Below are 14,398 nucleotides of genomic sequence, written 5' to 3' on the forward strand. Positions count from 1 at the left end.
GCAAAACGCCACTCCTTTTGCGCCGAGCTTGAACGGACCCAATCTCAGAAACTCCGTTTTTGGCCTCAATAGCGTCATCATACACATCCGTACCTACATACAAGCAACAATCGGGTATTCTCTCGAAGAGGGACGGGAGAGGGGGAGGGGGGAGAGAGTATTCCGAGTTCCGAGTATACACCGGCCTACCTGCCTGCCTGCCTGCCTGCCACGGCAAGGTGTAATAAGCCTGCTCGCACCGTAACGGTATGCACGTCGGTATGTAGGTAGGTATTGACATATCGAGATAGATGGAGAGCGTCGGAGGTAAGTTTTGTGATCAATGACCTTTGAACCGCCTCGTGTATCTCTTTGAGGTCGGTAAACTCTCTTGCCGTCACCTTTTCCCTAGATCTCGCCCTCATTCGCACAATTCCCCTTTTTAAAATCTCCATTTCCATTTCCATTTCCACGTCCGCCCGCCTCAAAAGTCCATCCCGACGAGATACCCCTCAAAAACGCGCATAAACTTTGCGACAAAGGCCTCGAGGTGGAAGATAGGCTTGCTGCCCAGGCGGACGCGGTGCTCGTAAAAGGCGGCCCACTTGACAACCTCGGCCTTAAGGTCGTCGGCGACTTCGGGCTGGGCGACGAGTTTCCAGGTCAGGGTCTTGAGGATGAGGGTGGCGGGGATGCAGTGGGTGAGGAGGTCGTAGAGCTTGGCTCGCGTGGCGAGGATCATCTGCGGCGTGCGCTCGCGGACGACGTCGCGCGCGACCTGCTCGATCAGCAGCTCCCAGTCGGGGGGTGGGATGGCCGTCTTGTCGCTCGGCTCCGGGTGTTGGGCGTAGACGGCCTCGAACATGAGCAGCGCCTTGCGCAGGTTGCGGCCCGACTCGCGCGCGATCCGCTCGTTGAGCGCTGGCACCACCTTCCAGTTTTCCTTCTTGCCGGCCTTGATCAGGGCGTCGCAGATTTCCGCCTCCGTCGGCGCCGCCACCCGCACGAGCAGCGTCCGACTGCGGATCGGCGCGATGATGCCCGCCGTGCTGTTGGCCACCAGGATCAGCCGCACGTTGGCGCTGTACTTCTCCATGGTCCGCCTCAGCGCCGCCTGCGCGTCGCGACTCAGCCCGTCCGCCTCGTTGATCACCACCACCTTAAACCGCTGTTTCGCCCCGAGGTCGATCTGCTGCGTCTGCGCCACCTCCTTGAGCAAATCCTGAATCACCACGCGATCGTACGTTCCCACATCACTCGGCGTGATTTCGAGGTGGTACACCGAGGACACGATGTTGAACTCGAGCTTGCGGTTTGAGCTGGTCGTGAACATGCGGGCGTCGATCTTGATCTTTTCCGCCCCGCTACCGTACAGCGCCCGCAGCGTCGCGAGGACCCGTGTCTTTTTGCCCGCGCCCGACGGGCCGTAGAAGAGGAGATGGGGGAAATCGGCAGAAGAGGCCTGTCGCGTAGAGTCAGCACTCGCATTTCTCCTAAGCAGCAGCTAGTGTTTTCATCGCTGCGCTGGGGGGCCCAGGAATACCAAGGCAACTAATCGCTCCGAGAGGTCTTTGTGGTATGTGAGCGCATCGAGGGATCGAGGACGGAGTTTATCCACCAGAAGCGCCATGGCTGCTGCTGGATGATTGATGTAGTGTAGACAGCTGAATAAATGTGGCAGCCTAGAATCGTGGCGGTGATGGTGATGGTGTTGGTCGTTGAATGTGATTTCTCAAAATTATGCGAGACGCGTCTCGGCGTCTAAGAACGCGTAAAGTGGTTTATTCGATATGACGTCGCTGACTCTTTACTCTTGCCAAGGACAAGATCAAAACTACATTCGAGGTGAGACAAATAGTTTTCATCAACGGCCATAACCGGCGCGATACGTTTGCAGTTGAACTGTTTCCATTGGTCTGAAATGGATGTGGCTAGCTCTGTTGAGTTCCTTTGGGTCTATCTTGGAATACCTTGGTAGACACTGGAGCAGCAGGATGACAGAGATATTGCTGGTGGTAATGTGTCTGGCTGGACATGAACAGACGACCTCTCTCCTAATTTCACCAGAGAATAGCAAGAGCCCGTCCCGTCTCGGACGGCCGGGTCTCGCTGATACTCCTACACGGTGTGTTCACGCCGATACCTCTGTCTGACTCTCGGAGGAACGACTATTCTCCGTCGACTGACACTCAAATTGAGCTCTTGAATGACTCGCTCGTTATGTGGTTGCATGCCTGGTGCCTCTGAATCCCCAATCGATGCCTTGACGGCCTCGCCGAGCTCCTCAGCTTCTGATATCGTCCCGAGTATCTGTGGAGACCTCCGTATCCGTCTCATTAGCGGTCGCATATAGTTCACTGTTATGTCCTTCATTTCGTTCATCCAGACGGCGTAGTGGTGAAGCAGTGTCATGAGAACGTCGTAGAGGCCATTGACGGCCACCTGCACGTCAATATCAACGCGTTCGATACCCAACAACTGCAGAAACGGGTGGTAGACGTAGGAATCAAAGACATGAGTCAGGTCTTCCAGCATTGTCTGCTCTGTCCGGCAGGGTAATGCGGTATACCTGCACCGTCATCAGCATCTCCTGCTCCGGATTCGTAAGGGTACGCACCATGTAAGGAGTACCGAGCGCTGTCGATATATACACCAAAGATCTCCCTCCGACAGGTCAGCTGTGAATGGAGCCCGCGTCTTAACAAAGTCGACGTTGTTGATGTGTTCGGTGACATTGACAACTGACTGCCGAAGCTGCGCCGACATGAATCGGGATAGGGTGAGTATCTTCTGCTTGTTACAAGCGACATGAACCCCAGCAGGATCACCATCCGTAGGCACCAATAACCAACCGAGCCCAGCTGTCGCCCGTGCAAGACTCTCAAATGCTTCCTTGCATGTCAACGGGAGATCAGCACTGGCAACGTGTTCGAGGAACAGATCCAGTGTCGGAAACTCCAGTATTTCGGCGGAGCGAAGACTGGGCCGCAGCGGAGTGGTGTGGGCGGTTGAAGTCGAATCGTGTGAGATAGGAGTGTCATCATGGTCTGTAGCGGTTGAACCTGGTGATGAGAAATGCTCACTGATCTCAGAACTCGAAACGATGTCCCCTGTCGTGTCAAAGTTGATGTCCGGATACCGGTCGAACAGTGCGGAGAGGTCAGTATCTGTAGCTTCAGCTGAATCGGCCATGATTGAGCGAGGATCTTTATCGATCAGGACATGAATGTATGAAGTCTAGATGAGGCGGTCTCAGACTCGGAATCGGGGAAAACGAGACGCAGTCTTCAAGGGAAGCAACGATCAGGTCGATGAGGGACGAAAGCAAGTGCAAGTCACATCGAGATAGAAACAGCAGAAGCAGCAAGGCAAGAACAAGTAGAACATGGAGTTGTCATTGTCGTTCTTGGTGTCTCATCATATTCACTGACTGCCTCACCATCGAAGGCATCACAGGCATGATTTTCATAATACTGGTGTCACATGTCATGGATTTACCAACTGTTCCCATCGCAGGCCATGGACTGGACCAGCTGCTTCTGGGGAAAGTTGTTGGCCTGGCAAACCGCCTGATGAGATGCGAAGACATGACGCCGACACATTTCGGAGGCGGAATGCTGTTGCTCTTCGCGCACTGACTGATTGGCACCTCACTGAAACAGATGTGACAACTCAAAGTTGGGCGATGGTGAGATAGAGATAAACATTCAACAGATATATTACACTGACAGGGTCGTCGGACGGATAGCCCTCACAATGGGAAGCATCACAAGCAGCGCAGTCTGCACCCATCGGGGCCCCCAAAGCAGATGGCTAGAGCCCTCGGAACGACCAGCCTTGCCTCTGAGCATCATCCAAGGCCGAACTGTAGGCGCTGGATCCCCAAGTCCCCGGCATAACACCTGGTGCGATGCGAGGCGCGTCCACATGCTTTGGTTCAGCTGCTTCCTCGCGCTGATTTGCTGGCGAACTGTCCTCTTGTTGCGGACTTGCCTCCGAAATGGCAGTGTCCGGAGAGCTGTTCTCAAACTTGAACCCTGGCGGAGGTTTGATATCGTCATCATCGCCCGGGAGCTGCGTGTCAACGATGTTGTTCCCTATGCGTTGGAGTGATTTGCCAATGATCGTTTGCACCCACTGGTAGAAAAAATACGATGCCGACAGGATTCCCATCACCACCACAATCCAGCTGACGTTGACTGCGCGGTCTCGACCAGTAGCAGATCTCCCAGATACCCTGCCGGTGATAAAGCCAGTGTTTCTAAGATTCCACCATTGGAAAGGGTTGAGGATCATGGTTCTCAAGAAGCTAAGCACGCCCATCGAGACCAGCCCTTTTATAAAATGCTGGGCCCAGCCTGACAGGCTTCCTTTCGAGTCATTGACATCAACTGCCTGCCAGACATCCTCGTGGCCCACGATCGTCTCGTAGGGGTCGGTGTACAGATTGAGGATGGGATCTGCAATAAACCCGAGAAGAAACACAAACAGTAGCATGACCAATGCCGTCAGAGCCCCCGAAGCTGTCTTGCTGCCGAGGTACTTCTGGACGGTGAGTCTGTTGAAGTTGAACTGATAGCCACATTCGTGGCATTTCCAAAGCGAGCCGGGCCGCACACCCTCTGTCCGGGACCGCCTTAGACACAGCTCGTGTATGTACCGCATGCCTCCTCTGCAATGACACGGCTTGATAAGCCGGCCGTATTCATCTTCATTTTTGTACTCGACGACGGGACGTTGAAAGGCCGGGGGGACACCGGGAGGGTAGAGAGTCACTGTGGCGGGCACTTCTTCGAGGCAGAGTCGACAGGTTCGTGTGGGATATGTCCACGATTGCGCCGGTGTCGGTGCGGGTTTATCTCCGTTCGAAGGAGCATGTTTCTCGGAATCTTCTGTGGAAGTCATGTTGTAAGTAGACGTAGAGAGCGGTTATCCTGATCGCCAGCCAATGCCCCCGTGAGAGAAACACGTTTAGACCCAGCGACTTGGCAGCACCATGATCTGGTATCAGACGACAGACAGTTCAGCCAAGGTGCACCTCGTACGCAGAAAATACAAAGCGAAAAACTTCGAGGAGACAGAGACAGAGAGAAGACGAGAGTTATCGATGGACGTCAAAGCCCTAGGAGCATCTCATAGGGCAGTGCCGGCTTTGACGAGCTCAGACGAGCTCAGCACTGCCTGTGCATGGAAGGAACGTATCAAAACAGCATGTAATAGCCATGAGTGAAAATGAAAGTCGGGGTTGTGGCCAGGTGCGTTGTGCGGTTTTGTGCTCGGTGTTATTATTGCTCCACACCAATTTCAAATGACGAGGAATTCGTCCGCCTTCCTACGTCATGACAAATCAGCTTCTCATCTTTTCCATGCACATACCTCCTACTCGTAGGTAGCAAAGTAGATTGCTCGACAAAATGTTCCGCAAAGTATATATAGCGGTCTACGTTGAAAACTCTCACATACAGAAGGCTACCCTCGTCAGCTGTCCAGCTCGCTCACCCTGACAAACATGCCCTTCTGCACGAACAATCCGTAGTTCGTGTCCTTCTTGATTGGATGTACAGAATCAACCAAACTCCAGTCAAACCTCCGGATCATCTCCAAGAAGATCTTGTTCAGTTCCAATCTCGCAATATTCTCACCCATGCAGCGGAACCTGCCATTGCCAAAGACGAGATGGTGCGCCTCTTCCATGATGGCCAAACGCTCAGGAGACGCCTCGAGCCAGCGTTCGGGCCGGAAGATCTCAGCGTCTGCACCGTATACCTCTGTGTTATGGCGGTGCATATTCCAGGCGCAAAAGGCGACCTCGGTGCCAGGAGGGAGGTAGACGCCATTGTGTGTGTCACCTTGTGCACCGACGACTCGAGGGAGTAAGCCTGCCGCAGCCGGATGATGTCGCAGAGCTTCCCTGATGCAAGCTTGCAGATACGGCAGCCTCAGTGCTTGAGAGTATGAGATAACCTTATCCAAGCCAATGTCTGTGGCCAGTGCCTCCGCTTGGAGCTTGCGGTATACATGTGGATTTGATAAGATTGAGAGGAAGCCAGTGCGAACGATGGTCGCCGTCGTGTCGGAGCCCGCCAGCAACTGGAACAGCGACTCGTCCGAGATCTCCAGTTCTGACAAACCATGGGTTTTGAACGAAGTCACCATGTCATAGCGGCCCGCCTTCTCCCCGGAGAAACGGCCAGCAATGATTTGCCGAGCGACACTGCAATGGTGTTAGTCTTAGCTGGGTGGTGAATTACTTTGCTCGCATGACCCACGCTTTGACCTTCCCAAGCCCGGTCTTCTCCTTCGGTGAAGGCACAAGGTTTGCTTGCACCGTTGGGATCCTCGCGATGGCTGACAGCAGCGGCACTGCGGAAAAGACATTCATGATGGGGAAATTGTCCTCCATGGACCTCACATATGTGTATTTGTCCGTGTCGTCCGAAACGAACCCGAATGCTTCACCGAGGGACAGATATGTGATCACGTCCAGGGTGAAGTATTGTGCCAACTGGGCCCAGTCGAGCGGCTTGATGTTGGATCCCACCGACAGATATTTTCGTTTGACCAGGTGCACGACGTCCATGACTACCTGATCAATACTGGGCTCGCATTCAGGGTTATCCTTGCCTGAATACTGTCACCGAGCTTAGTGTCTTGAACCAATGCCGAGTGATACTCGTGCTTACCCCCGGAGACAGCTTTGCACGCATGAGGGAGTGCTTCTCGTCATTGAGCTCGGTGAAAAGGTTCTCCCGCTCAGCGTCCATCTTGAATGCCTTGTACCACGGGCCCCGCGAGTAGTCGTTGATCCTGTGCGCATTTGCTTTGCGATACAGTTCGAGATCCGACGTCACCACCATGGACGGGCTAATCCGAGCAATGGATCCTGGACCGGCTCGTTAGAACCTGCCTTGTCCACCCTGTCGTTCCCGAGGGATTGGAAACCTGTCTCATACCGTAACGATCGCATGCTTTTTTCAAGGCAAGATGGCCTTGCCCCGAGACTGCGGCTTTGATCCACCACCAATTCGTGAAGCCAGCCAACGGTGGCCCGGGAACATGTCGTAGTTTGCTGTATGCTATGAGGGTTGAGACGACGGCCCACGCCAGCCAGGTAACAGCGGAAAGGGCCAGGATCTTGGTAAAGCTGACCTGCAGCGTACCAGTGACTTGCTCCAGCATTCTGGGGGATAAACACCTCCTAGACTGCGATGAAGCTTTGACAGCTTAAGTGGCTGTGTACAAGTACGGCCGTCGTGATGTGTAAAGTTTGAAGTGCAAATGGATAGAATTTTGTTGATCCTTTATAGAGAGGGGAACTCTTGTGCCTTTACCGATTAGATGGAACGAATGCATGTGCCCCCTCGCAAGTCGTCTAGATACTAGCCAGTTGTTGGTGGAAGTTCAGGCGATGTCGGGGATCTGCTCGGTCCATGGCTGCTTTGTTGGCTCGAGTCGTCCAAGTACTAACAATCGTCCAGGCACCTTCGGTTAATTGCCGTTCCAGTTTTGTCACTGGTGTATCCCTCGTTCAAGGCAACCCCTACATGTTGGAGAGAAAGCGAACATCATTGTTGGTGATAACAAGATGCGGTCTGGATCAGATCCACCGACCCAGCAATATGCTTTGCTTGTCCATTCCCTCCCATATTGTCGGCCACTCTGTCTAGACTGCTCTGGGAGAGGGCCTTGAGTGTGGCCCCAGCCCTACACCCTATCGTACCGCGGCCCTCGAATCGGTGGAAGACGGGTTTGTTGTTGAATGACGAGAGTTGCGACGCCACCATGTACCCAGATCTGCTCCCTTTCGTCCCTTTGTCCTCAGGAGTTTCAGCAGAAAGATGGACATGGCTTCTTTGACAAACTCAAATGCCGGCGCCAGTCGACTAGGTCAAGAGAGCGACGAGTTGGAAATAGACCCTGGGGTTTGTCCAACGTCTCATCAGTAGCTCAAACTAATGATAAGAGCAGTACGACACCGAGGACTCAGGCTTCGAGCAGGACTCAATCTTGACCCAATCAGTTCGGTCGAGTATATATCAATACAAGGTCGAGAACAGCCGGACATACCATGCATATAAAGAAGGCCAATATTTCATGCTCAACGACTCTGCCGAGCACGAACACATGGAATTACGACACCAGGCAATGTTGCTTGCTGCTGGCTCCCAGCTCTTCTATGCGCCTGTCAAGAACCTCCACCATATCTTGGACCTGGCGACGAAGCGATATACCTATTGGCCATGGTATGTGAAGGGTCAAATTCCAGTCCATGAGACTGACCTAGATTGCCACAGTGCCGTCATATATGGCAAAAAGCCTATACCCGTGTTCTCGATGGGCTCTGCGCTATGAGCGACCCGAGGGCCCCTGTTGTCGGATACAACGGGCGGACATCTGGTCTCACCGCAGTGAGTATTCCGTGGGCTCATCCAAGACCCTAGATTGTAATTGGAGGCAATATCTTTCTTCCATCAGCATTCCGGTACGTCGTGCGAGTATGCGGTCGAGAGGGTAGCCGGGTACCTCTTCCCTTTTTTCCAGAGAAATGACAGAAAAAGAGCTGCTATCTATGTACATAGTTGTATGTAGAGAAGGATATTTGCTGCAAGCGCCAAGGCTGCGCAAGGCTGCATTTTATGACTCCATCCGCCTATCAACAAAGTCTTCAACAAGGCTGTTCTTTTCCCCTTCTTCCTATACCCAATCTTCTCCGCTGCGGCCTCGCTCCTTCAGAGCCGGAACTTGGAGAGTACGTGACCACGACTTTTGAAATCACCCTTCTGTGCTTTCATCCGTTCTGAACATCCCTCGATTGCCTGTACCCCGCAGCTAGATTTCCCTCACCCACATCTCATACCATCACAAAAAGAAATAACACGGACAAAATAGCTTCAACACTTATGGTCGGGATAGAGATCAGTGGCAAATACAAAAAAGCAATGGTAACAGCTAGCACTACTCCGCGTTCAACGTCGAAAGGCTAAGAGAGAAGACCACTCTCTTCCACAAACGCCCGACTTGATTTGCTAAGGTTATCACGGTCTGATATCGCGCCCCTTTCCATCTCTCTATCAGAATAACGTTCATATTCTTGGAAAATCTGTCGAAAGGGGGAGAAGAAATGGCACCCTCAGCATCCGAAACGCTTTCTCCTTCCGCCTTCTTCACTATCCTTCTTCACCTGGTCAACCTCGAGCAAGATTCCGAGGTCGCCGAGACCTCCCTCCTGCTCTCATCCACGCCGCCCACGACTCTTTCCCGAGCCGGGCTCGCGATCCTAAACCTCTCAGTCCACTCTCTGAAGACCGGGCTCGGGGGACGCAGTGTGGTGGAGCTCGGTCTCGATCCCGCGGTCGTCAGCAAGGACTCCAGAGGTGAGTTGCCAGAGCACGGGATCCGGACGGGGGATATCGTGCGCGTTGGAGAGACCCCGAAAGGCACGGCGAGGAAGAAGGAAGCCGCTGAGCTCAAGGAAAAGGGCGTTGAGGGCGTGGTGGTCCGGGTTGGGCAGAGGGCTGTGTGGGTTGCCCTGGGCAAGGAGGGTGGAGGGAGCGACAATGTCGAAGAGGTCCCGGACGGAAAACTGTGGCTGTACGTTTTCTCACTGTTGCTAGAATTCTGTGAGGGTTGCTACAGACTCGCACTGACCAAGGAACTGATTATTCGCTGCACAGGGTTAAACTGGCAAACGATGTCACTTACAGGAGGTACGTTCTGCTCCATGTGGCTCTCGAAAACCAGACTCGGCTGACTGTAGTGTCTGAAGAATGAACCAGACCCTTACTAGGCTACTCAAAGCGCCCGAGTCGTCGTACACAACGCTGCAGCGTGTGCTCCTAGGGCTTTCTTCTCCAGGCACAGCTGACTCGTCTCATTCGGACAAATTCGATTTCTTCGACTCGACATTGAACCCATCCCAACAAAATGCCGTCCGTTTCGCCCTCTGCGCACCGGAGATAGCTCTCATTCACGGTCCTCCTGGAACAGGGAAGACATACACACTGATCGAACTCATCCTGCAGCTTCTCAAGCGTAATCAACGTGTGTTGGTGTGCGGACCCAGTAACATCAGTGTGGACAACATTGTTGAACGTCTTTCCTTGACCTCCCCAAGTACACCAATCGTCCGCCTAGGTCATCCGGCTCGCCTCTTGCCAAGTGTTTTGAACCACTCGCTCGAGGTGTTGACGCGGACGAGCGAAGCTGCGGGGATTGTAAGCGATGTGCGCAAGGAAATGGATACAAAGCAAGCTTCTATTCGGAAGACTCGCAACGCACGCGAACGGCGTGCAATCTACGCCGACTTGAAAGACTTGAGGAAAGAGTACCGGGAGAGGGAAGGGAAGTGTATAGATGGACTTGTGACGAGCAGCAAAGTCGTGCTGTCGACACTGCACGGTGCTGGAAGCCACCAAATCCGCAATCAAGCCTTCGACGTCGTGGTGATTGACGAAGCCAGCCAGGCTCTCGAGCCACAATGCTGGATCCCGCTGGTCTTCGGAGGAGCAAACGTGAGAAAGCTGATCTTAGCGGGCGATCATCTACAGTTGCCGCCAACAGTCAAGAGCGCAGATAACAACAAAGACAACAAGGAGGAGAAGAAAGCAAGGATCAAAACTCTGGAGGAAGAACTGGCAAAGTTGTCTGTCAAGGATCAAGAACTAAAGGCAGCGAAAAGTTGGTCCTTGGAAACAACAATGTTTGACCGACTCTTGGCCAGACATGGATCTGGGATCAAGAGGCTGCTCAATACGCAGTACCGAATGCACGAAAAGATAATGCGGTTTCCCAGCGATGAGCTATATGAGGGAAAGCTTGTCGCCGCCGATGCTGTCAAGTCCCGACTGCTGAGAGATCTGCCGTACGAAGTACAAGAGACCGAAGATACAATCGAACCACTTGTATTTTTCGACACCCAAGGAGGTGACTTTCCGGAGAAGGCTGAAGACGGCGCGAGTGGCCAGGTTAAAAAATCGACCCTGCTGGGAGACAGTAAGTGCAATGAAATGGAAGCGGCTGTGGCTGCCATGCATGTAAAGAATCTGGTCGAGGCTGGAGTTAGGGACGAAGACATAGCGGTCGTCACACCCTACAACGCTCAGCTCGCTCTTCTGAGCTCATTGCTCAAGGAGAAGTTCCCAAACCTCGAATTGGGTAGTGTGGACGGTTTTCAAGGCCGAGAGAAGGAAGCCATCATTGTCAGTCTGGTCAGAAGCAACGCTGAAAAGGAAGTGGGCTTCCTGGGAGAGAAAAGGAGGTTGAACGGTAAGTCCAATTTCCCCATGCCATCGTCGACTGTGTTTTTGTGCGCTTGCGCAGATACGAGCACCCTGCAGCCTGGATCGAGTCTTCTGTGTGCAGCGTATCTAACAAATGGCGGTCTCTAGTTGCAATGACCCGACCGAAGCGCCATTTGTGCGTGATTGGCGATTCAGAGACCGTTTCTCGAGGTAGTCCCTTTTTGAAGAAGTGGATGAAATTCTTGGAGGACCATGCCGACCTGAGATATGCAAACATCGAGGATTTGGAACTCGGGTAGTTTGTGTCGTTACACAACGTCCTGCAATTCAAGAATCTGCACAGTCGGGCTCATGCCCTGAATCATTGGAACCCAATGTCGGCAAAGCTAGCAAAAGAACTTGGTTAGTGGTGGGAGGCACACCTCGTATTGGTTTGCTTTCAGGTACATTTGAAACGCATACGAAAGAGGCCGGTAGCCAGTTTCATGTCAAAGGGACAGGTCTGACGTGGAATGTCCTCAGCAAATAAAGCAGGATTTGAACAGCAATTGGTTGATGATAGCCCAGAGTGCTCCGTCACAACTGCACTTCCGATTTGACCACGCAATCGACTCGAGATTCGTCAATTACGGCCCTACCACGGGTTCGCATTATTGGGCGCCTTGCGAGGTCAATCGCACGCTGTACCTGCGCGAACGGGAACAGAGCCGGTGTCATGATGGTTGTGTCCACGGGCCCCGTTGTTGCGACAGGATCAATCAGGCGTCCACCACGAACTGCACTGTAAAATCCTCACAGAACACGTCACGGGGCCGAAAACATGCCATGCCACCCATGTATATGGTGGGGACATCTGTACTCAGAGGCGAACGAGTCGAGCCTCGATTGCGCAAGGAAGCCGAGAGAGAAAAGAAAGAGTTTGTGGTTTCTGTTCGGCGAAAAAGGAAGCATTGCCCAACGACGAGTAGGAGTAGCCAAACCAAAGGGCCAAGATAAGGGTTCGTTGCGTGAATGTAAAAGAGAACAAGGTTAGGCCAATCAAGCTCGATTTCACGCTTCTCGAGAGCAGACGCCTTTCATAATGGGTCAGCAAAGTACCGAGTACTCTTACGAGTATCATGAGTTCAAGGATTCCCTGCCATATCAGTGCTGAGTAGCAACGAGCGGGGGCCTCCAAACACGACACTCGTGGCGAAGCGGACACGCCGCTGTTTTTCCTGTTTTTGCACAGCAAACATTGGGCAGCCTTACCTGATCAGTGTTCACCAGTGCACGTTGTGATATCTCCGATGATGGTGTTATTTAGGCTTATGACTGTTGGACGGTTTCTGGCGTAACTTCCGGTGTGCTCCCGAGAGAGAGACATGTTTCTGTCCCAGACTACCCTTCAAGTTCGCTTGTATGATTTCGAAACCGCGACGTGAGCGGCTTCGTCTGCGTGAGCTCAGTCGCAAACGGGTATTTCCGCGCTAAAAATGACTTGCATCGCTGCATGGCGCAGGGGTAGTCATGTTGAATCCAATGGACTGAGCAGAATAGGAAGGGGTGGGCTGGCCAGCTTAGAGGAGGGTCGACATGTGGTCATGCTGGACAGGGCATAGTTGGCGCGGATAGCGTCCGACCAGGTGGTCGCACTTGTTCTTCGACCGTCCTCCTTGGATGATCCGTCTCTTTCAGCTTTCCGGAGACCCCGTGGTATTTTTTTTGAAGAGGGAAGCGGGATCAGCGCGTAGACGAGAGGGGAGGATTGTGCGGTGAGATGGCACACGGATGGTTACGAGGTGCCACAACACCTGCGGGAGCGCACGAACTGGTGCTGACCAGTCACGGGGGAGAACGAGGCAATACCAGCTGCGGTCAACCGGCACGTCAGGATGTCGATAGTTCGTTAGTGGGATGGACAAGATGGTGGAGGTGGATCGAGTGAGCGCCGACGGATCATGGTTGGTTGGGGGCTGGCAGATGACTTTTCTTTGGCTGGAGACGATGAACGTAAATTGTTTCTCGCTGATGTGGTGCCTGTGTTCGATGTCTTTGATCCTTCATGGGCACGGCGAGGAAAATCCCTAGTGAGCTGAACCCCTACTTAGAGGTAGGTAGCTGGCGTCGCAGTTTGGAGTCTAGTTGCTTGGATGTGCTGAGAAGGGGCATTCCTAGAGAATACCTCCCTCGTACTCGCGCGAGCTAGTGAGGCCTAGTGATGCCTAGGGAGCCCCTCCAAGGCTAACGAATGAATGACTGGGGCGCGTCGGCCACTCTCTATCACTACTGGTCAGTAGCCTGCCAGCCTTGACGCCCGCATTTCCTCTTTCTTGTCTTTCTGGTTCTCCTGGCTCACTCTGCTTCACACCCACCGCCATCCTTGTCATGACTTGTCTCCATCAGGGACCTTGCCCCTCCATTATTGCGCCGCGCCGACTCGATCTCCTGCGTCCAAGTCATCATCCGCTGTCTAATTCCGCCGCTGTTGAAACGGGAACAAAAAGAGGATGGATGTTGTGAGCACACCGGAGCAAGTGGGACACGGCCAGCTGTCACTCTAGGCCACGCCAGAGATTGTCATACTTTCTTCTTTTGAGTTGGCGTCGTGTCTCTTTCACCCTTCAGAGCAGCCTCGAGGCTTGAAGCTCGAAGCTTGCCAGAGCAATGCGGGTCGAAGCGATGCCGAAACCAACACCAACTCTGTGATCTACAAGGATACGACTACTACACACCAAGACACTGCTGTCTTTGCCGTGCTTGCAGCTCTGTCTTCGTCTCTTCAAAGCCGCTTCGGCCCTTATTTACCATCGTGCAATTCTGCAATTCTGCGACCCTGAGACTCTACTCCTCCTGTTTCGCCCCATTGTCCGTCTCGAGTCTGCCTTACCTTCGGTTTCCGCGCACCGTTTCTGTCTTCCAACTCCCTGGTCACTCTTTCATAAGGTCATCATTGGCCCTGCAGTTGTTCAGGCCCACTGTTCCTTCTCACCACTGCCTCCGACTGGTGTTGCCGCCTTATCTAGATATACTTTTGGCTCTAATCTTAATCTTCCAGAAAAACCTATGGTAGACTTCCAGATTTCCGGAGATCTAAGGGCAGTTGTCGCGGCTGACATCTCAGTGACAGATGCAATTGTGCCACCTCTGTGACCGTCAGGGATAGCACTCATCGATACGAGCTTCCCAATGTCTGTTGA

General features: G+C 53.2%; 6 protein-coding genes across 6 annotated transcripts; 2 read left to right on the top strand and 4 right to left on the bottom strand.

Moving 5' to 3' along the window:
- Positions 1-463: 463 nt before the first annotated feature.
- On the bottom strand, positions 464-1,609 carry AYO21_08236 (replication factor C subunit 5; the record flags this gene model as incomplete). The annotated part of the gene is made up of 2 exons (XM_022658183.1): positions 464-1,441; positions 1,523-1,609. 2 exons carry the CDS (start codon positions 1,607-1,609, stop codon positions 464-466), a joined length of 1,065 nt encoding a protein of 354 aa, XP_022509456.1.
- A 488-nt stretch (positions 1,610-2,097) lies between these two features.
- AYO21_08237 (hypothetical protein) lies at positions 2,098-3,171 on the bottom strand (the record flags this gene model as incomplete). Its single annotated transcript, XM_022658184.1, has 2 exons — positions 2,098-2,548; positions 2,597-3,171. The coding sequence occupies 2 exons, from the start codon at positions 3,169-3,171 to the stop codon at positions 2,098-2,100; spliced, it is 1,026 nt and encodes a 341-aa protein (XP_022509457.1).
- A 621-nt stretch (positions 3,172-3,792) lies between these two features.
- AYO21_08238 (hypothetical protein) lies at positions 3,793-4,884 on the bottom strand (the record flags this gene model as incomplete). Its single annotated transcript, XM_022658185.1, has 1 exon — positions 3,793-4,884. One exon carries the CDS (start codon positions 4,882-4,884, stop codon positions 3,793-3,795), a length of 1,092 nt encoding a protein of 363 aa, XP_022509458.1.
- Positions 4,885-5,457: 573 nt separating this feature from the next.
- Positions 5,458-7,158, bottom strand: AYO21_08239 (hypothetical protein; the record flags this gene model as incomplete). Its single annotated transcript, XM_022658186.1, has 4 exons — positions 5,458-6,193; positions 6,249-6,610; positions 6,663-6,862; positions 6,933-7,158. 4 exons carry the CDS (start codon positions 7,156-7,158, stop codon positions 5,458-5,460), a joined length of 1,524 nt encoding a protein of 507 aa, XP_022509459.1.
- Positions 7,159-7,817: 659 nt separating this feature from the next.
- AYO21_08240 (hypothetical protein) lies at positions 7,818-8,331 on the top strand (the record flags this gene model as incomplete). The annotated part of the gene is made up of 3 exons (XM_022658187.1): positions 7,818-7,901; positions 7,948-8,222; positions 8,274-8,331. The coding sequence occupies 3 exons, from the start codon at positions 7,818-7,820 to the stop codon at positions 8,329-8,331; spliced, it is 417 nt and encodes a 138-aa protein (XP_022509460.1).
- A 769-nt stretch (positions 8,332-9,100) lies between these two features.
- On the top strand, positions 9,101-11,518 carry AYO21_08241 (hypothetical protein; the record flags this gene model as incomplete). Its single annotated transcript, XM_022658188.1, has 4 exons — positions 9,101-9,570; positions 9,654-9,686; positions 9,746-11,244; positions 11,367-11,518. The coding sequence occupies 4 exons, from the start codon at positions 9,101-9,103 to the stop codon at positions 11,516-11,518; spliced, it is 2,154 nt and encodes a 717-aa protein (XP_022509461.1).
- Positions 11,519-14,398: the final 2,880 nt, after the last annotated feature.

The sequence above is a fragment of the Fonsecaea monophora genome, assembly GCF_001642475.1.
Source record: "Fonsecaea monophora strain CBS 269.37 chromosome Unknown Scaff70, whole genome shotgun sequence".
In the NCBI taxonomy this organism is placed as follows: Eukaryota; Fungi; Ascomycota; class Eurotiomycetes; order Chaetothyriales; family Herpotrichiellaceae; genus Fonsecaea; species Fonsecaea monophora.